This window comes from Anabrus simplex, chromosome 3 (assembly GCF_040414725.1).
Source record: "Anabrus simplex isolate iqAnaSimp1 chromosome 3, ASM4041472v1, whole genome shotgun sequence".
Taxonomy (NCBI): domain Eukaryota; kingdom Metazoa; phylum Arthropoda; class Insecta; order Orthoptera; family Tettigoniidae; genus Anabrus; species Anabrus simplex.
This window is the reverse complement of record NC_090267.1, coordinates 435,689,074-435,710,402: the sequence shown is the minus strand read 5'-3', so window position 1 is coordinate 435,710,402 and position 21,329 is coordinate 435,689,074. Positions and strand designations below refer to the sequence as shown.

The window sequence follows — 21,329 nt, the reverse complement described above, 5'->3', positions numbered from 1 at the left end:
GCACGAAATAAAAATAGCCTACACAACAAAAAACACTAATCGCAATTTATTCTTCAATCACAACTCTATCAACATCACAGACAATAGTTACTCTGGATCAGGAATATACAGATTGAAATGCTCTACATGTAATTTTTCTTATGTTGGACAAACTGGCCGCAGCTTCTCTACCAGATACGCCGAGCATTACAATGCCCAAAAACACAACAAATTCTCCGCAATGGCCAACCATATGAGGGACACCGGGCATAAATTCACCACAATTGAAATGCTCTACATGTAATTTTTCTTATGTTGGACAAACTGGCCGCAGCTTCTCTACCAGATACGCCGAGCATTACAATGCCCAAAAACACAACAAATTCTCCGCAATGGCCAACCATATGAGGGACACCGGGCATAAATTCACCACAATAGAACAAGACCTCCATATCCTAAAAAGAGTTGATAAAAGCAAACTCATGACAGAATATGAAAACTTATTTATTTTCCTCGACCAACATTTTAATAAAGATAAAAATCTAAATGACACTATTGATAAAAAAAGCCCCTTGTATGAACAGATTCTTATTTTATTACGAGAATCAACTTCCCTCACCAACAAATTCTTAAAAATCTTCAACCTCACATCAATTAGAGTTCCCACCTCCCCTACAGCTAATATACCCCCCTCCCTTCCCCCCGCCGCTAGTACCTCTAATTCAAATACAACCAATAAACCCATAGCCACACCCACCGGAACATCGCTCCCTCCAATAGCCTTACACCGTTACAACACGCGCAGTAATACACTCTCTTCCTTCCCTCCCACCAATAGCAGCCCCCCTCTAATAGTTACGTCAACGCAAACAGATCCCCCTCCAGCACAAAACTTCAGTTATAACACACGTAGCAAGAAGTCTACTGTTGCAAATACTTCTAACTCATAATATCACAAGCTATCTTTGTCACCGTCAAGTGGTAAGTGCATACGATTCTACTTCAATATTTTTCAAATATCTTTTCACACAATTAACTCTACGTTTCTTGCTTCCATTTACAGATTCCACTTGTATATGCTTTTTCAACTAGAATATCTACAAACTCACAATTTACAACATTTGAACATCACTTCAAATTTTGAGATGGTCCCTAGTGATCCTATTTGAAACTGTTCTTCAACTTCTATTCACCAACTTCATATCCTCAACGTGTTCTACAACTTCACCATATGCATCTGACTTTCGTCTTTTATCTTCAAGATCATGATGAACTTCGGATCTCTCGACTAACTTTGACTTTTACTCTCTCCTCTTTACTTTGATTATATAAGATTTTTCGCCATCGTCTAATTAGAACCGCCATTACTATCAACTTTACTTTTATGCAATCTTACTACTTGTTGTATAACAATCTGTTGTTTTATTCCATTGTACTTATTTTAGCAACCTTCTAAGGTTAATTTTGTTAATACTTCCACTATTGTATCTCATCACATTGTATTTTCAAACCATCATTGTTATTTTTAATGTTATTTTACTTCAAATCTCTTCAAGATTTTAAAATTCATTTCATCACTACATGTTATTTAGACGCTTATTTTTAATTTAAGGTTAAGACTATGGCTGATGATGCCTTCAGAGAAGGCGAAACATGTCCCACTATTAGCTAACAAATTTATGTAAATCATCCAAGACGATTTTGTATTGATTAGATGGTCTAATAAATAACTTAATGTTATTATTTCAATCTAATATCATCAATACGGACCAAAAATGATATTTATTACATGTAAAGGATTCGTCATGTCGACCGCACGGCATCTCGTAATCTGCAGGCCTCGGGCTGAGCAGCTTGAAGTTAACATAAGCTGTACTTGTTCGGTCCATTCTCATTATATGCCCAAACCACCTCAATCTGAACATGCTGAACAATGATATCTCAATCCCGGATTCCTTTCTAACCATGTCATTCCTTAACTCGTCCAGTTTTTTCTTTTGAATTGTGGACCTCAGGAACTTCACCTGCAATTTTGATGAGTCATTCTTAGTGAGGGTGCAGGTTTCAATAGCATATGTTAAGATTGGTATGAAGTATTGACTGAACATCATCAGCTTTAATTGTGTTAGTAGTTTGGGATCCCAGAAAACAAATCCCATTGAACAACAGATATGTAAAATTTTCGTCGTCTTCTCTTTCAGCCTCAGAAGACCATCTTGGTCCTCCCACCATTTGGGGTCTATAAGGGTTTTTATGGAACAGCCTCCAGATGGAAGTTCAGCTGGATTCTGCTCCCCAGGAACATGCCTCCAGTCTTCTTGTCTCATCAGAGATCTAATCTCCTTCACTTGATTGTTCACAAATACTCCCCATGACTAATCTATCTTGATCCAATACAATACTGCTGAAGAGTCCGTCCAATAAAACTCGGAGATGTTCAAGTTCAGACTTTCTCTGACAGAGCTTGCTAGTCGACTACCAATACAACATGCCAGGAGTTCCAAACGTGGCATTGAAATTTCCTTAAGTGGTGAATCCCTTGTCTTTGCCATGACCAGCTGAACAGAAACAATCTCTTCAGTACTGGTACAGCTTCGTATGAAGACAGCTGCAGCATAAGCACTCTTGGCTGGCATCACAAAATGTATTTAAACTCCAGGTTTGTTCAGATCTGCTTACTACAAAATGTCACGGTATTTTCACTTCAGAAAGTTGTCAGACTTCGGCTTCCCATTTTCTAAACTTCGTCTGTACATCCTCAGCAATGGATCATCCCGTCCCATCTTTGAATTCCACCTGTCTTGAATGACAAGTTTAGGGAATAGGGTCAGAGGACATGAAAACCCAATGGGATCAAAAATCCTCTTGAGCAGATGACAATATTTTTCTTCTTGTAACACATCCGGTCTTATTTTGAGTCCTCACATCGCAGTACAATATATCTTCTTTCTTGTCTCACAATAATCCAAGAACAGGAGAAATCTTCTCAAATGTACTCTCGTTTCCCCTTGGTGCATTCCCAGCCACCTCATTCAAATCTGGCTCCTGAAAGTAGTTTCATAGATTTCTCAACATAGTGGGTTATTTCTTCCTCTGAATCAAGGGATGTTACGCAGTTGTCGACATAGAATGAGCTCTTTTGCTGTTTCTTGCAGTTCAGCGGGGCTGTTTTCTAAATGGAGATCAAGAACTGCATCCAACAACAGTGGACTGCACTTGAGCCCAAATACACCTCGTCAATGTCGGAATATCTTGAATTTCTTCATGGAGGAATCCATCCAACATAGGAATGTCAAGAAATTTCTGTCTTTAAGGAGCAACAGAAATTTGCAGAAAGGCCTTTATGTCCGAAATTACTCCAATTTCACAACGGCGAAATCTGACCAGAATAGGTGGAATTTGTTCCAGCAGATTTGGTCCTTTCTTCAGGCACTCATTCGGAGATGGACTTTCTTCCCCCAGCAAGAGGCACTTCGGTCATGATTTCCATTATCTTAGACATCTCATTTACCCAAAATGAGTCATCTGATTTCTTTAAAAATTGAGGTAATTCTTCCCATGACTTCTTCCTTCCTGGCCTTTTTTCCAATTATGTTTGAGTTGGCACTAACATTGATTCGGTCTAGTTTTACGGCCAGTTACCATTCCGGCATAGAGCGGCCGTCGGTTGATCCTGGTTCGATTCCTGGCCGGGCAGGGGATTTAAGCCACGTTTTGTTTATATCTCTAGCTTGAGGACTGAGTGTTCGTGATCATCTCTTAATTAATACTTTATTAACAGTAATACCATTTTACATAACAGTAGAGAAGAATAAACAAAACGATATACACTAAAAAGAAAGTTCAATGGAGTATAAGTAGAAAAACATGTACAGATATGTAACAGGTTATATTACAAGTAATCACGGGAAAGTAATACAGTAGAACCTCGATAATTCGAAATCGGTTAATTCAAAATCCCGCCTAATTCGAAGAAGCTCTCGTTCCCGGAAACATGAGATACATTTTTGCATGTTATTTCAATTGTTTAATTCGAAATACGGATAATTCGTAATTCGAAGTACAATGTCGGCCCCATTACCGAAATTCAGACGTTTAATTCGAAACTGCCTTTACACTTTAAAACAATAGTATGTTACAGAGTAATTTCAACTCGAAATATATCCGCCCCGCGTCATAATAGAACGCGCGTTCCGGAACATGGAGGGGTTGCTTTCCGCACTTACACTCACTTCGGTGGGTCTACAGTGCGCTTCATGATTGCTAAGTTGAATGAAATCGGAACTCTTGTGTGTTCAACCTTTTAAGGAACGCCGTAATATCACGCAACATGCAGTATGCGGGAAAACAGAATCCGCGAACACTGGCGATGCCGATAGTTGACGAAAAAACGTGGCAAATATAATAAATTCGTAGGCACCGAACAATACTGACATTGTCGGTGAAACTGCATTGCTTTATTTTAATGCGAGCCCAAACGGTCTTATTGTTTTAAAGGAGAAATTGCCAGCCGGGAAATCGTACAGTGTCAGGGATGGGGGTCATAGTAGTACGATGCAATGCACATGGAAGCGAGATACTTTATTCCCTCGTCATAGGAAACTTCGATAAGCCACAATGTTTTAAGAGTGCCGGACACTTTCCCTGCCAGTACAAAGCATCTATAATAAAAATGCAAACAGTAAAGAAATCCAAAAAAATAATGCATTTGCACAGGGGAACCGGCATAATTTATCCTCGTCTTTGAATTGTGCGATTTTTTTGCTTTCGTTGCGTGAGGTTATGTTTGTCAGTGATTTATCCAAGTGCATTATTTGAACATTGTAAATGCACCTTGTTGGATACATTTCGGAAATATTTTTTTCCATGGCATTTGAAAGGTTTAAACTGTGAATCGAGGTGAATGCATGTATTAATGGGTCTTAGAATACTTCGTGACGTGGCAAGTGTTTACATTTCTGAAGTACGAGAGAAGTGCCGTGGCGGGAAATCGTACAAGGATAGTCATAGGAAAGTTCGATTTTAAGGGCATCGGGTACTTTCTGTGTAAATACAAGGCATCTAAAATGCATACAGTATAGTAATCCAATTAATAAAGCACTTACACATGGGAGCGAGCATAAATTTCTCCTCGTCTTTGAATCGTTGCTTTTTTTTCCCCTTTCTTTCGTTGCGTGAGGTTATGTTTACCAGTGAAATATCCGAGTGTATTATTTGAATACTGTAAATGCACCTTCTTGGATACATTTTGGAAATAGTTCTTTTTTCACGGCATTTGAAAGGTATAAACTGTGAATCAAGGTTAAATGCATGCAGTAACAGGCCTTAGAATATTTTGTAACGCGGCAAGGGTTGGTACTTCTGAATTGCGAATTGGCGGTTAATTCGAAATCACGTAATTCGAAGTCCGATTTTTGAGTCCCAACTACTTCGAATTAACGAGGTTTTACTGTAGTCAAATTTGGAGATTATGTAAGTGATATCTCAATTTTGACAATGAGCAGTTAAATATATCAATTTCCAGTTTGTTTAGAGATCTTGACATTCGTTCAATTGGCCCATTGAATGCATCGTTAGTTCTATGCCAATTTGTAGACAATGTATTCTTGAACCTTGTGTGTCTGTCTGGTTCATGTACGTTAATTTTTGCAAGGAGTTGTGGACAATTCACCAAGGAATGACACAATTTAAAAATGAAGAGTGTATCCAATAATTCACGGCGTTGTGACAGGCTATGCATATTTAAGGATTGTTGTAAGGATGTATAGTCAACATTATCATATGAGAATCCTGCTCTAAATGAATATAAACGAAGAATTTTATGTTGTACTGAATCTAATCTATGGATAGAGGTCTGATGAGAAGGGTTCCAAACAGGTGTACAGTATTCTAGTACAGTGCGTACCATAGACACATACAGCAATCAATAGGTAGCTAAGTTTGAAAATTCTCTAGAATATCTAGTAATGCAACCCAATCTTTGAAATGCTTTCTTACAAATATGTTCAGTATGTTCATTAAATGATAGGTTATAACTGAATAAAACACCAAGGTCATTAACTTGTGAAACAGGAGTTAGAATGTTGCTATTACTAAATTTGTACTGAAATGATATTTTCTTCTTGTTTTTAAAAAACGATATTATTTTACGTTTCTCATGGTTAAGTTTCAACCCATTTTGAATGCAATACTTTTCCAGATGATGTTAATCTTCTTGAAGTTTTAAACAATCAAGTGGACAATTAATTTGCTTAAAATTTTTTGCATCGTCAGCAAACAAAAGCAATTCAGAATTCTTAAGTATATTTTTAATGTCATTTATGCAGAGAGTAAAAAGTAAGGGCACAAGGTGAGACCCTTGAGGAACTCGACTGGTAACAATAATAGGTGCAGAAAAATGATTCCTTATTTTAACAATCTGCAGGCGATTTTTAAGATACTATTCAAACCATGAGAGGAGAGGCCCATTAATTCCGTAGCCTGTTAGTTTTTGCAGCAAGATATTGTGGTCGACAGTGTCAAAAGCTTTTGAGAAGTCTGTATAAATGCAGTCCACTTGGGAGTGGTTCTCTATTGCATCCAAGAGGAACTGATAAAATAAAAGAAGATTGGTACAGGTTGACCGTCCTGAAAAGAATCCATGTTGCTCATCGATGATGATGTTTCTAAAGAGAGGTGTGATTTTGTCAAGAATGATTCATTCAAAAATTTTGGAAATATGAGAAGAAATTATAACTGGTCTATATTACTTTATGTCAGTTTTATCACCACTTTTGAAAACTGGACTAACAAATCCTTTCTTCCATTCCACTGGAAAAACGCCTTGGTTTAATGATAAGTTGAACAGATAAAAGAGTGCTTCACTTAAAATAAATGAGCAGTACTTGAGCAGGTACGTTGAAACACCATCAGGTCCGACAGTTTTCTTTAATTCCAGAGATATCAGTTTCTTGTAAATTTCTGCCTTACTAATGTTTATAACTGATAGATTGACAGAGAAAGGATAATCATATGACATACTACTACTATTCTGATAAGAAGAATAAACAGATGAAAAATGGTTGGCAAAAGGACTGACAATATTTTCGCCAGTATCGGCCGTAACTTCATTAAGATGCATTGTTGAAGGAATATTATTACATGACCTTTTAGAACTTAGATATTGCCAGAATTTCTGTGGATAGGAAGTAATACTTCGTTCACAGTTGGAGACATACATTGTATAGCAAGATTTAGATTCAGACTTGCATTCATTTCTTAATTCCGAGAAATGCTGATAATCACTATTGAGACCTGATATTTTGTATCGCTTGTGTGCTTTCTTCTTTTCAATAATCAGGGACTTCAGTGTATGATTAAACCATTTTGGGAATTTGGGAGTCTTAAAATTCCGTATAGGGATGTAAAGTTCCATGCCATAATGTAGTACTGAATAGAAGATTTCTACTGCTTTATCAATTGATACATTTTGAAACATCTCCTCCCAGCTGAACTGTGACAGATAATAATTTAGTCCATTATAGTCACCATTTAAAAAGTCAAAATAAAAACTATCAGCAGGCAAGGAATTGTATAGCTCATTTATAGGTAAAGAAATCTCTAATGCTGGGTGGTGTCTATCGAGGGGGACAATGCTTTCATTACTAGATTTTACTTCAATGGAACTGGAGTTACTGAAAACCAAATCAAGAAAGTGATTTAGAAAATTTGGGATAGCATTAAACTGATTTAAACAGAGATAAGAAAAAGTGTCTATAACTAAACTGGACTGCATAGTGTGGTTACATACTGACATAAGGCCAGAAGATGTTTCTTCATTTACTATCCAATTAAGATGTGGTAGATTGTAGTCACCAACAATGAGCAATAACTGGTTGTCAAGATTTGACATAATTTTTTCAACAGCACTGCAATGTTCGAAATATTTTTGCACAGGAGACTTGGGTGGAATGTATACAGCACCAATGATTAATTTTGTGGTGTTAAAAGTCAGGGACACAAACAACTGTTCAACTGTGTTAATGCACGGTATCAGAGTAGGTTTAAACCTCTTGTTAATCCAGATCATTACCCCCCTCCCATGGCATGCCTTCGTACTTGTTAAAGAAGACCGATCACATCTGATACAACATTAATTTAGATACAACATACCACATTATCAACCACCACCTTCAGTCAGCCGTCAACAGTAACACACCTATCGAGCATAACCACTCTTGGGCAGACAAGTTCAAATACTCAACCACTATTTTTCTCCATGTATGTACGTTGTCAAATATTCTGCCTGCCTCATAACCTAACCAAGAATTATCAACAACTCATCATGCCAACAAAAACAGTTCGATCATCGTATTCTATTGGAACTATCACCTGTGTTTAACATCTTTATCTTCGTTTTAACAGAACCAAACATTTGTGCTCCAGCATTTTAAGAACATTCTCCAAATTTTATCATGGATTTTAACTGACGTATTCGGTAACCCGAATCATATTTTAATTTTTATTTGTCTTTGTCTATTTTACTTATTCTCACAATTATTTCGGCTGATGATGTCCACCAAGAAGGATGAAACGTCCCGACATTTGTTAATTGGTAATTAAACAAAGAAAATTTTAGTATTGTAAAGGTGGAACCTTTGACTATACCTTTTGAAAAGTACACATTAATTTATGGCTGAAAGGTTAATGTGCCTACTATTACTGTATATAAGGAAATAAACCCTGCCGTCGAATGATCCCTGCACCTGAATTTTTGGATGAGAAATTTTGAAAATATTTGTATTTTTGCATCCCAATCTTCAAAATATACATACATGTGATGTACATTACCAGTTAACGAGAGAAATATGAATTTCTCTAGTGCAAACTAATAGAAACTCTGTGTAAATTTACCATATTTTTTTTATAATTGGCTGGGAGACATTGCACAGTGCTAGTTTTCGTACAAAAACTCAGTTAATTTGTTCAAAAACACGTGAGCATCCTCAGGTAGCCTTAAAGTCCGTTACTTTTCTCTTGCTATTGCTATAGCTTTCAATCAACACATTTCACTCATGATTGCACATCCTGACTCTCTCACTTCAGTCACATATTCGCATACCCTGTTTTTTATTTCTGTAAACTTTGATCTTTTATCCGCAAAATGCCCAGCAGTTACTGTTCGTTTTTGATTTCTGTAAACTTTGATGCTTTGTTCACGAAATGCCCAGCGGTTACTGTTCGTACGTTCAAGACAAGCTTTATTTTTCCTCCAGTCCCGTACTGCAACAATTGATCACACATTGTACTTTCTTCACATAGTGCAATTACCAATGTGCTCGGCCTCTTCAGTGATGTGGAGCTTTTCTTCAGCCATAAATGACATAATGAGAACTCGCGCAGCCATCCTGAACGCATGTCACTACATTAACTGACACCATGCAAATGACAGGAGTTCGTGTCATGCTTCTCGCGTGTGGTGGGAACATTTTGGACTGAAATATACCAACTTCCAGATTTCTCTTTGTCAGGAGCACTTTACAAACCTCGATGCAAATAATGCCCACACCCCCAACTTTTTGCTGCCAAATTAAAAAATGCAGGGATTTTTCATGTATATGTGGTATGACCTGGAGTGCCAAAAGTTCACAGAACATGCGTGTGTTGAGGTATGTAAGAGCTCAGATTGTTATAATAATTTACAAGAAAGCCTACTGTACCTTCCTGAGGAAAATCATTGACATCCATTTAATCCATAAGAATTTTTATTGTAGATACTTTAATTTATACCTTATTTTTCATTCAGATGTATTTATTTATTCAGGATTTGGATCAGGGACTGGAGTATTTGGTTCTTCAAATCAGCAGTCTGGGAGTTTGTTTGGCAAGCCAGCTGGCTTTGGAGCAGCGACGACTACCACTGGCACAGGATTTTCATTCAATACCACCACCACTTCAAATCCTTTTGGTACCAGCACACAGCCAAAGCCATTCGGAGGTATGTGTATCTTGATATTATTAAATATTGGTAATGCAGTATGATGGAGATCTGGACCACAACAGTTTGCTCTAGAAAGGGTCCCAGAGAAGCCTCCGTGGTTCAGGCAGCAGCATGCCGGCCTCTCATCACTGGGTTCTATGGTTCAAATCCTGATCACTCCATGTGAGATTTATGCTGAACAAAGTGGAGACGGGACAGGTTTTTCTCTGGGTACTCCAGTTTTCCCTGACATCTTTCATTCCATCAATACACTCCAATATCATTTCATTTCATCTGTTAGTCATTAATCATTACCCCAGATGAGTGCGACAGGCTTCGGCAGCCAGCACAATTCCTATCCTCTCCGCTAGATGGGGGCTTCATTCCATTACTGACCCAATCGAATGACTGGAAACAGGTTGTGGATTTTCAAAGGTCCGCAGAGGTTTTCTTTGACATCTTGTGCTTTTTTCACCTTATTCATAAAAGGAATTTAATCCTGGGAATTTATTTTTTCAGTTGGCAAGATATTCATTTTGCCTTAGTAATGTGTGTGGCCTAGTATTTCATTGTTCAGGTCTCTGACACGCTGTGGCATGCATACGATCAATACCTTGACATCATCTTGAGGAAGGAGATTCCATCTATGCAACTCTAATGAGGTATAGGATTGGCTATGGAGGCTTTCGATGATCAAAAACAGCAGTTTTCAACCTGTGTCGGGTGAGGCCCGACATTACGATATTCCCATTCCGGTCACATGTCGGGTGAAGCCCACTGCTCGTCTGCCATTTCTTAGCCGACAAAATAGACGATGCTATACTGTACTGTCATCATTTGGTTGAACTTGGAACTTTGTAGAATCCAGATACAAAAATCTATTATTTAGATCCCAGTGTAGCAGTCAGCTGTCAACTCGCGCACACGAAAGCTTGAACAATAGTAAACAATCATGGTCACCACGTGCTCTTCTAGTCATATATAGATTACGGTTTAATGTTGTATACCATATAATCTCAAATACCACCCGCACTGTTATTTCGAAAATATCGCTTCCAAAATTGGGTGCGGGTCTTATTTATATTTTGGGGAATTTTTCTTTCCTAATGCGCGTAAATCGGGCATCACCGCCGGCGCGGCTTGGCAACATTGCTCTCTCTGCTCTCAGGGTATGCTACTTCCGCGCTTGGCGTCGGTCTCACGCACATTCTCGGAGTAACAACATGAATTCCACAAAGCGTTTGCGATCTTTTAGTGCGAGTGAGAAACTGAAAGTAGTTCAGGAAGCTGATATTATTGGAAATCGTGCTGCCGGTAGGAAATACGATATTGACGAGTCGTGTATTTGCGATTGGAGAAAGAAGAAAAAGGTGCTCTTAACAAGTAGTGGTGATCGTATAGCTTTTCGTGGGCTGAGTGTACAGTTTCCAGAAATTGAAAAGAAACTTCATAAATATGTGACAAGGGCGGAAATTGGGATATGGTGTGTCAACCAAAATGTGTCAGCTAAAGGCATTAGAGATCTCAAAGGAACTTTAATTGGAAGGGTTTAAGGCAAGCCGAGGATGGGTTTGTAATTGTATAAAAGAAATGGGTTGAGCGTATGAAGGCGTACCTCAATTTGATAGTGTCTTCCTGGTGCCTACAATGAGAAGTTATTTTCTTTCCAGCGCCACATAATTTGGTTGCGGAAGGAAAATGCATGTTTGCTTTCCCAAATTGGCAATGCAGATCAGAAGCCAGTCTGCTTTGAAATGCCAGTGGACAGGACTGTGAATGTTAAGGGTGCGAAAAGTGTTACCATTAGAACAGGTGGTAATGAAAAACAACTGTGTACGGTAATGTTGTGTATTCTCGCCGACGGAACCAAATTGCCACCGCACGTTGTTCTCAAGCGAAAGACACTTCCTAAAAATCTACCCGCTGGTGTTATCGTCAGATCTCAGAACTCCGGCTGGATGGACAGTTCACTTGTGGAAGACTGGGTAAAGTTTGTCTGGCAACGTCACCCTGGTGCATTATTGGGACAAAAGAGCTTGCTTGTTCTCGACAGTTACTGCGGCCACACAACAGACGCTGTGAAGAAACATATCAAGGATGGGAAAACCGACCTAGCAGTCATTCCGGGCTGGATGTCTGTGTGAACCGTCCATTTGAAGCAGCCTTGAAACAGCTCTATAGAGAATGGATGGCGGCTGATAATCACACACTGGCGCCAACTGGTCGCATTCAGCTCCTGGAAATTCAGCTGCTGTGTTCCTGGATTTTAACGGCATAGAATCGTATCCCTGGAGACCTCATACAGTAGAGCTTCAGGAAATGTAGTAGGCCTATTTCTAATGCTATGGATGGCAGCGATGACGACATTTTGTGGGAAGGTGAAGGTGATGAAAGTTCTGAAGTTTGTACTGATGATGATGAACTCGTTGTATATCGTTCTGGAAATGTTTGTTTACTTTTAGTTGTATTTTCTAATTATTTGATGTATGTTGGTAAAGATTGTAAATAATTTTGACTTAATTTTTTAAAAAATTTTTGTTCTTTCAAAATAAGGGTGCAGGTCTTATTCGATGGTGGGTGGTATTAGAGATTGTACGGTATGTCAGGTAACACACAAAACCACAGTATTTTCGCACCTCTACTCCTTCTGTGTATCCTAATGAATATATCTAATTGCATTTGACAATGCCTAAAAGTGAACTGGCGATGGTCAGCTTGTGTACAGTAACCCAATGTACCTGATGCTGACAGCTGGTACAATTATAAATCAACAGATCCCGATTTCAAGAAATTGCCGTTTACAGTGGTTTCAGCCTACAAACTACCACGAATTATATAACCGGAGACTGAATAGAGTTTTTCAACTGCTTTTTACCAATTTGTTCAGCGAAATGATTATCGGTATGCGATAACGATAGTGATAGTAGTAGTAGTAATAATAATAATACTAAAGACAAAATAATTTGTCTTAAATTGCACATTTTGCTTTTATTTGTTCCAGTATAGCTTGCTGTAAACGTGTATAGCCTAAATACATCGTTTAAAAGCAAGTGCTATCTCCAAAATTGTGAAAATGAATACAGGTTTTTTAAGATAAAAATTCACTTTAAAAATAAGAGTAGTAGAGACAACACAGAGAACTTTAATTCGAGGGGTAAGAGTTAATGCAGTTCATGTCTGGTGAATTAGCTGGCCAATTCATACAGTTAACATCTGTCTCTCTCGTGAAGGTGCTCACTGATGCACGTCGATGAGGCTGAACATTGTCGTGGATAAAGTGGAGTTTAGCACCGTATTCATCCCCAGAGGGTTGTGCAAATGGTCAAAGAATTTCATTTGTGTACTGCTGAGCAATTAACATCCTTCAAATTGGTATGAGAGGTGTATGACAGCATGCATAATCCCAGCTCAAAACATTACACCACCAGCTCCAAATGTATGCACCTCTTGAACCTGCTGGTACTTTCTGCAACATCCTTTGTCTCTACACCCTTTGTCTTCATGTATCTGGCATGAGTGATATCTGTGTTTCATCCACAAACTTGACATTCCCTTCATCCAGCCTCCAGTTAAGATGTTGGATGGCCCGTCTTCTCTCAACATAATAGCGATTCTCTAGTATACCTATCTTGACATGGTGTTGTTACCCTCGGTCGATTTTCCCTCAGTCTGTCAGTGGCGTTATTGGTCTCGCAATATCTTTTCCACAGGGTGTTTACTGATACTAGAAATACTGGAATTATATTGGAATCTAATATAGGTACTGAAAATACTGGAAATTTACTGTAATTTTGAACCATATACTGGAAAAATTATAAAATGTAACGGAACAGATATTATCATTCTTTATCATCTACCCAGGATATCTGCACTCAAAACTCCAGGTAATAAGAATAATTATTTGGGATGGCATTATAACTAGAATAAGAACTTGTGATTTTCTCTGATCGCCCAGCATCTCTCTTGGTATTGTAGACAGTCTTAACTTCCCCTTTTCTACTAATACTGTTTTCAGTTTCTGTTCCCTTTTCCTTCATTCTTCTTTTTTGCAATACTTCAAGCATAATGACAATGGATGCATTATATTATATGCTATACTTCAAGTAGCCTATATTATGCATATAATATAGTTCATCCATTGTTTTTTATGTATTGATTTACATTGGTGTTGCACTTATTTTTCAGAGACAATGAGTAAAATAAGAGGAAAGACTTCTTTCAAAGTTCAATTATGTCCAGTATTTAGTAATTCACATATAAATAATGAAATGTGTACATATGTATGTAGGCCAAATCGAGTTGATAATGTATTAAATTATAATGAATTAATACATGTTCTGCACATCATAATACGTCGCGATTCTCTGCCAAATTTCTCCTGACTTCTTCTTTTTTTTTTTTTTACTTTTGTAAGTTGGCATGTCTGTTTATATCTCACTCCCCTCCCCCCCACCACAAAGGGGCTGAACTTAGACTGGTAAAATTCCGGAGTGTCACTATTCATCTGAGTCACCCCGACAACTATGGATTCGACACTATTATCGATTATTTTTATCTGTCCCATCCCAGCCCATCACAAAGGGGGCTGAAATTAGGCTTATAGAAAGTCTTGAGTGTCACTATTCATCTCCGTGACCACAAAAACTGTGGATTCGACACTACATTAGATTACAGTAGAAGTCCGCTATAGCGAGTACGGCATATAATGAGAACCCTGCTATAAAGACAATTTTTGTTTGTCCCTTCAACATTCCTGTACTAAACTGTGTATTATCCTTTGGTTACAGCGAGAGCCCTATCGCTGACGCATCGGTTATTACGATAGATTTTTCCGTTACCAATATTTATGCGCCCCAGCGATTGTGTTGGATGCGATCAATCACCTTCAGTATAGTTTCCTCACACTGGAGAAATATTCTAAAACTTCATATTCAGTCTACACAATTCCAACAATCAACCATGCAGCCCTATCAACATAGCTGGGTTACTTAATACACCAAGTATCAAATTTCCTGCTTTAGCTGATACAGTGTATATCAACTCTTCACAGATTCTTCTAGAGAGTATCATCTACACATTTGTTATTCAAACATTATACATACTTGTATATTTTTATTATATGAGTCATGTTATATTGTGTTCATTCTTAGTATCATAGCACTTGGTCCACAACCGTTATGTATTACCAGAACCTACTGAATTCCATCTGATACACCATGTGTCTAAAATCATACTGAAATTGACCTACAACACAGAACATCTCATTTGTACTTTCATACCCAGACCTTTTAGCATGTTTTTTTTTTTTTTTTTTGCCAGTTGCTTTACGTCGCGCCGACACAGATAGGTCTTACGGCGACGATGGGACAGGGAAGGGCTGGGAGTGGGAAGGAAGTGGCCGTGGCCTTAATTAAGGTACAGCCTGGTGTGAAAATGGGAAACCACGGAAAAACATTTTCAGGGCTGCTGACAGTGGGGTTCGAACCTACTATCTCCCGAATACTAGATACTGGCTGCACTTAAATTTTAGCATGTTTAGTGTACTTGTATTATAGACTGCTCACGTATGTCACTCGTAATATTTCACTTTCATGTGCAACATTTTGAGTGCCATAACACCTTACCTAATTTCAACCACACATCATATTGTAAATTATATATTCATAAGGTTCTTATTGCTTTGAAACGTGTTATAGGATTTCGTCAAATATTGTGTATGTTTTAATATGGCTGAAAATGACCCCCAGTAGGGTTGAAACTAATCTCATGTAATGTAAATAACATTGTAAATACAACTATGTATTGAATAGGTGGAAAACTCTCCTGTTTATAATTTATATCCATGTTTGTAGAGTAATTTTAATATATTTTGGTTTGTTCTACTGAACAGGTTACCTAGCATGTAATCCTCTTAATGAACTTACATTTTGTGGTCAGTTGTGTTACAATATAAATGCATTCTTGTGTATTATACTGATCCTAGCTTATTTTTCTGCTCTTGGATTTTGCAGCTGTCGCACCACAAACAAATTTATTTGGTGCTACTACATCTCAGCCTTCTACCTTTGGAACACAAACAACAGGTTTTGGTGGGTTTGGCACTCCGCAAACTCAGGTAAGCTATCTTTGGAATGTGGGAACATCTTAGTGGGAGAAAATTATGTAGCGTTTGGTTCGACACTATGCGTACTATGCATACACAATAATAATAATAATAATAATAATAATAATAATAATAATAATAATAATAGTAATAATAATATGAAAATAATAATAATAATGATAATTAAACTGACACTTAATACGAAAAATGTCATCTTAAAATGACACAGAAGCTGTGGTTACACGTCAAAACTTGGAAATGTGACGGTTAACTAATCAAAACGTAAAATAGAACCAAATGCAAGGGAACACTCACAGGCCTAATAATGACAACTAAGAAAGGATTGTGGAAGGAACAGGAGCCCTATGAGGTCCATGGGAAGGTATGGCGTTATGGGGGAGAAAAGGTTCACAAGAATCACCCTCTAGCACAACTATATTAAAAATAACAAATGAAAAATTACAAGAAACAAAGTTCAATGACAGAGCAGCTGATACTTAACACATTTGACAAACGGATACAATTACGAACCTAAAAACACAAATGAATGAATTGATTAAAAAAAAACAGGTGAGACTTGAAACTACAAAAAGGGGAATCTAGGGTAAACTCAGACACAGTAAATTTAAAACTTTAAAAATTACATTAAGCAAGGAAATACTGAAATACAAAAGGAATTAAATTAAACCAAAGAAAATCAGAAACATTGGGAATAAGATGAAAATAGCGCACTCTAGGACGGTCAGATGGAAATGACGCCGAGCACATGCATCTTTTCCTGAAGCCGACAAAAGGCTGGAAATAGCCCGATCACAACCGACCAATAATATCAAATTCCACTAGATTTCCGTTCCTTTTCGCTGATTGGAATGCCCGTACTTTTGGCCAATCCAATTGTATGATCATATATGGTCATTTCCTGGCCTACTGATGCGAGAGGAATTACATCACCTGTTTCAACATCGGTAACCGCATGTGCGATACAGGATGTTTCACAACTAAAGCACGTTTACATTTTCAAATGTTACCAAATTACATCTTGATACACAAATCACATTACAAACATCAAATCAACATTTGGTCAAGTTACATAAAATTTGAATACAACAATTCTTCAAAATACTTTTTGCATCTTGCAATGTTCATACTGTTCAATATATCTTGATGTTTCCCTAAAAGAAATTATTACAATTTTAAAAATATGCCAGCAGAGTCCAAAGTTCTTATTTCTTCATTTCTCACAATACAAAATATTACAAACAAAAATGAAATCCAGCTGTCCTTTCTTGATGACAAAAATGCAATTTTGCTGTTCTTTCTTGATGACACACCTATCACAAATTAATTACCTATCAGTAATAAGTTTGACATAATTCATAGACAGTGGAATTAAGAAAAGTAGAATTGCAGGTGTGACTAGCAGTACTTTCTATGGGTAGATCGTTTCCAGTTCATAATTTTGGCGTGTTTTAAAGAATTGAAAAATGGGCTGTTACAGTAGTTTGCGTTTCTTACCAGGTACCTGCATTAAGGCTTTTTATTCTCATCTCTGTTGATGATGATAGTTTTGACTTCTTTTCTACTGTTGGCTGCTCAGAGCAGATCTCCACTTCAGGCAGCACTATTCTGCCCATTTAATTCTCTCTTTAAATGGCTTCTGCCTACTCACTGGCCATTGAGGATTATCATGTTCTATCTTCTTCAGTGTTTTATTCTCTTATTGGTAGGCTCTAAACAATGCCTCTGCTGCAGAAAGCTACCTCACTATCGAGGCCCTCACCGAGCTCGATAGCTGCAGTCGCATAAGTGCGGCCAGTATCCAGTATTCGGGAGATAGTAGATTCGAACCCCACTGTCGGCAGCCCTGAAAATGGTTTTCCGTGGTTTCCCATTTTCACACCAGGCAAATGCTGGGGCTGCACCTTAATTAAGGCCACGGCCGCTTCCTTCCTACTCCTAGCCCTATCCTGTCCCATCGTCGCCATAAGACCTATCCGTGTCGGTGCGACGCAAAAAAAGAAGAGGCCCTCTGCTAATTTGTCCATGCCACTTGTATTCATTCTGTTTCTACCATCTGTCTTTCCTTTGCCTGTGTACTGTTCTTTGTTCACTACTGACTGTGATTCCACGAGTCATATACTTTTCCTTTCCTTCTCTCTGTTTTTGCCAAACAAATACTGCCAAGTAACCCTTCTGGTCTCGTGGACATTTTTTGGGAAAATTTGAATTAGTAAATTATCCAAGAAGTTCAGATTTTAGAAAGTAATGTGAATTTTAGAAATGACTGGAGAGAATTTTGTACTGTGTATACTATTAATGTATTCCTATAAATTCCACTGTACGCATAATGAGAATCACATATCTGAAATTACCAGTTTCTCATAAAATATGGAAGTAGAACCTGATGTGAAAATGAATGCAAATTCTTTATTCCTCATGATTAGTTCCCTCCTCCCCCACAAAGAAAAGAATGAGTGCATGGTATTGTAAGTTCCTCGGATTAATATTTTATAAAACTTCATTTTAATTATCAAAATATAATCACCTCCCATGTAGGTACAAACCTTGTGATATATACAACAAATGTTATGTCTGTAGGTTCACATGCCTTTGAGAAAAGTGTACCTGCAGGAATTTGTATACAATACCTGCACTCGTTCTCTTTTGAGTGACTGTACAAGGGTGAACTTATAATTCACTGGATTTGAAGTAACTATTAGATGTAGAAGCTTTTTGTTGGCAGTTCTGAAAATGGTGTTTACATATTGTTGTAACTGTTGTCATTTCGTATGTGGTTTTCCTTAAAAAAAATAAAAAAAATAATATGAAGATGTCTGAAGAGCATTTTGATAGCATTATTCTTTAGGGTTTTAAGATCAGGCTTAACCAGTAGGTATGTGGGAAAAGGTCACAGCAAGCTTTTGCAGATTGACTGTTTCATGTGCTATTGTGCATGAAATATTAGTAGAATTTTTACGAAAAACAAGTTTGAAAGGTGTATGAAACATGAGACATTCAGTAACAGTAGTCACAGGGAAAAAACATGGCTCTTGTTGAAGCATGATATAAAATCCAAATAGGGGAGTCTCTGAGTATTCATTCACTGACATACTTTGAAATCTAGAAAATATCAAGCTCTTACCAAAAATACCTGTTTTCAGTCTGAATGGCCTGCTGGACCAAAGGTGGGTTATTACAAGGCATTCAGTAGTAGTGGTTGACTATTTGGGAAATTGATATTAGAATACCAGGTAGAGAATTCAAAATTCGAGCTGGAAGTAATGGATGCAGTCTGTGATTCATAGCTTCTGTTTGTTCCGAATGAAATGCAAGTATATTAGGACACACTTCCTGTTTTTATGTATAGTATAACCCTGAAGCCTAAAAAGTTTTCTTTCTCACTTAAGGGTTGTGAACCCAAGCTTGTGTTCAATAATAGGGCAATTATATTGTAATTCTTATTTTGTTTTGAGGAACAAACAAGTGTCGTATTAAGTCAAATATATGTGTGTGCGCGTGCGTGTGTGTGTGTGTGTGTGTGTGTGTGAATCAAGAAAAGGAACACATAATAGGATAAATACAATGATAGGTCAGTGTGGTTGTGTCCTATTGTGTATTCCTTTTCTTGCCCTTCGTCCCTGACCTCCTTCCATCTCTCTTTCTTTGGGATTAATAAATCTTCAGCACTTACTATCTCTATGTGATCAGTGGTTTTAATTGTAATTTTTTTTCTTTCAGTCCATCAATTTGTTCAGTCAGAACAAAAGTCCCTTCAATATGGCTACAACTACTACAGGATTTTCATTTGGACAAAATACAGCTACGAATCAAACGAGCAGCTTATTTGGTAAACCTACTACAACTCCAGGTTTTGGCACGTTTGGTTCAAATCCTACAACTACTGGAGGTTTTGGTTCTGGGAATATGTTTGGATCCAACCAAAACACCCTGTTCAATCAGTCTTTTGGTAAAACCACTACTTCAGGTTTCAGTTTTGGACAGAGTGCCCCAACTTCTACAGGGTTAGGTGAGTTGTACATTCATTTGCTGTCTTAATTTGATGTTTCTTGTTATTAGTCACACTGGTGTGAACAACTGGATGGTATATGCTTCAGTTTTTTCATCTGATTTCATCCCTCTCCCTTTTTGCAGTGACATCTTTTACATTGAAATGTCATATAGAGGCATTTGAAATGCTCATTTATCTTAGAAATGATTTAAAGAATCACTTTTCTTGGCACATTGTTATGTACATTTTTACTCCGAATTTCACAAGCTACAGTAGAACCTCGATAATTCGAAATCGGTTCATTCAAAATCCTGCCTAATTCAAAGAAGGTTACGTTCCCGGAAACATGAGATACAGTTTTGCATGTTATTTAAATTGTTTAATTCGAAATACGGATAATTCGTAATTCGAAGTACAATGTCGGCATTACCGAAATTTAGACTTTTAATTCAAAACTGCCTTTACATTTTAAAACAATAGTATGTTACAGAGTAATTTCAACTCGAAATTTATCCGCGTCATAATAGAACGCGTGTTCCGGAACGTGGAGTGATACCGTAGCTTTCCGCATTTACACTCACTTCGGTGGATCTACAGTGCGCTTCATGATTACTAAGTTGAATGAAATCTGAATTTTTTGTATTCAAACTTTTAAGGAACGCCGTAATATCACGCAATGGGCAGTGTGCGGGAAAATAGAATCCGCGAACACTGGCGATGCCGACAGTTGACGAAAATAATAATAATAATTTAAGAAAAAACGTGGCTCATAATAAATTCGTAGGCACCGAACAATATTGTCATTGCCGATGAAACTGCATTACTTTATTTTAATGCGAGCCCAAACGATCATATGGTTTTAAAGGAGGAAGTGCCAGCCGGGGAATCATACAAGTGTGAGGGATGGGGGTCATTGTAGTGCGTTGCAATGCACATGGAAGCGAGAAACTTTATCCCCTCGTCATAGGAAAGATCGATAAGCCACAATGTTATGGGTGTTGGGAACTTTCCATGCCAGTACAAAGCATCTAAAAATGCAAACAGTACAAAAATCCAAAAAATAATGCATTTGCACAGGGGAACCAGCAAATTGAATTGTGTGATATTTTTCTTTCGTTGCGTGAGGTTATGTTTGTAAGTTATTTACCCAAGTGCATTATTTGAACATTGTAAATGCACCTTGTTGGATACATGTTGGAAATAGTTTTTTCCCATGGCATTTGAAAGGTTTAAACTGTGAATCGAGGTGATTGCATGTATTAATGAGTCTTAAAATACTT

General features: G+C 37.6%; 1 protein-coding gene across 1 annotated transcript in view; it reads left to right on the top strand.

Annotated features, from left to right (window-relative positions):
• Positions 1-21,329, top strand: part of Nup98-96 (nuclear pore complex protein Nup98-96) — a 474,154-nt gene that overhangs the window by 54,849 nt on the left and 397,976 nt on the right. Inside the window, exons 5-7 of the mRNA XM_067143470.2 lie at positions 9,782-9,955; positions 15,949-16,052; positions 19,779-20,067. Of these exons, the coding sequence (XP_066999571.1) occupies positions 9,782-9,955; positions 15,949-16,052; positions 19,779-20,067 (567 nt within the window). The remainder of the gene's footprint in view (positions 1-9,781; positions 9,956-15,948; positions 16,053-19,778; positions 20,068-21,329) is intronic.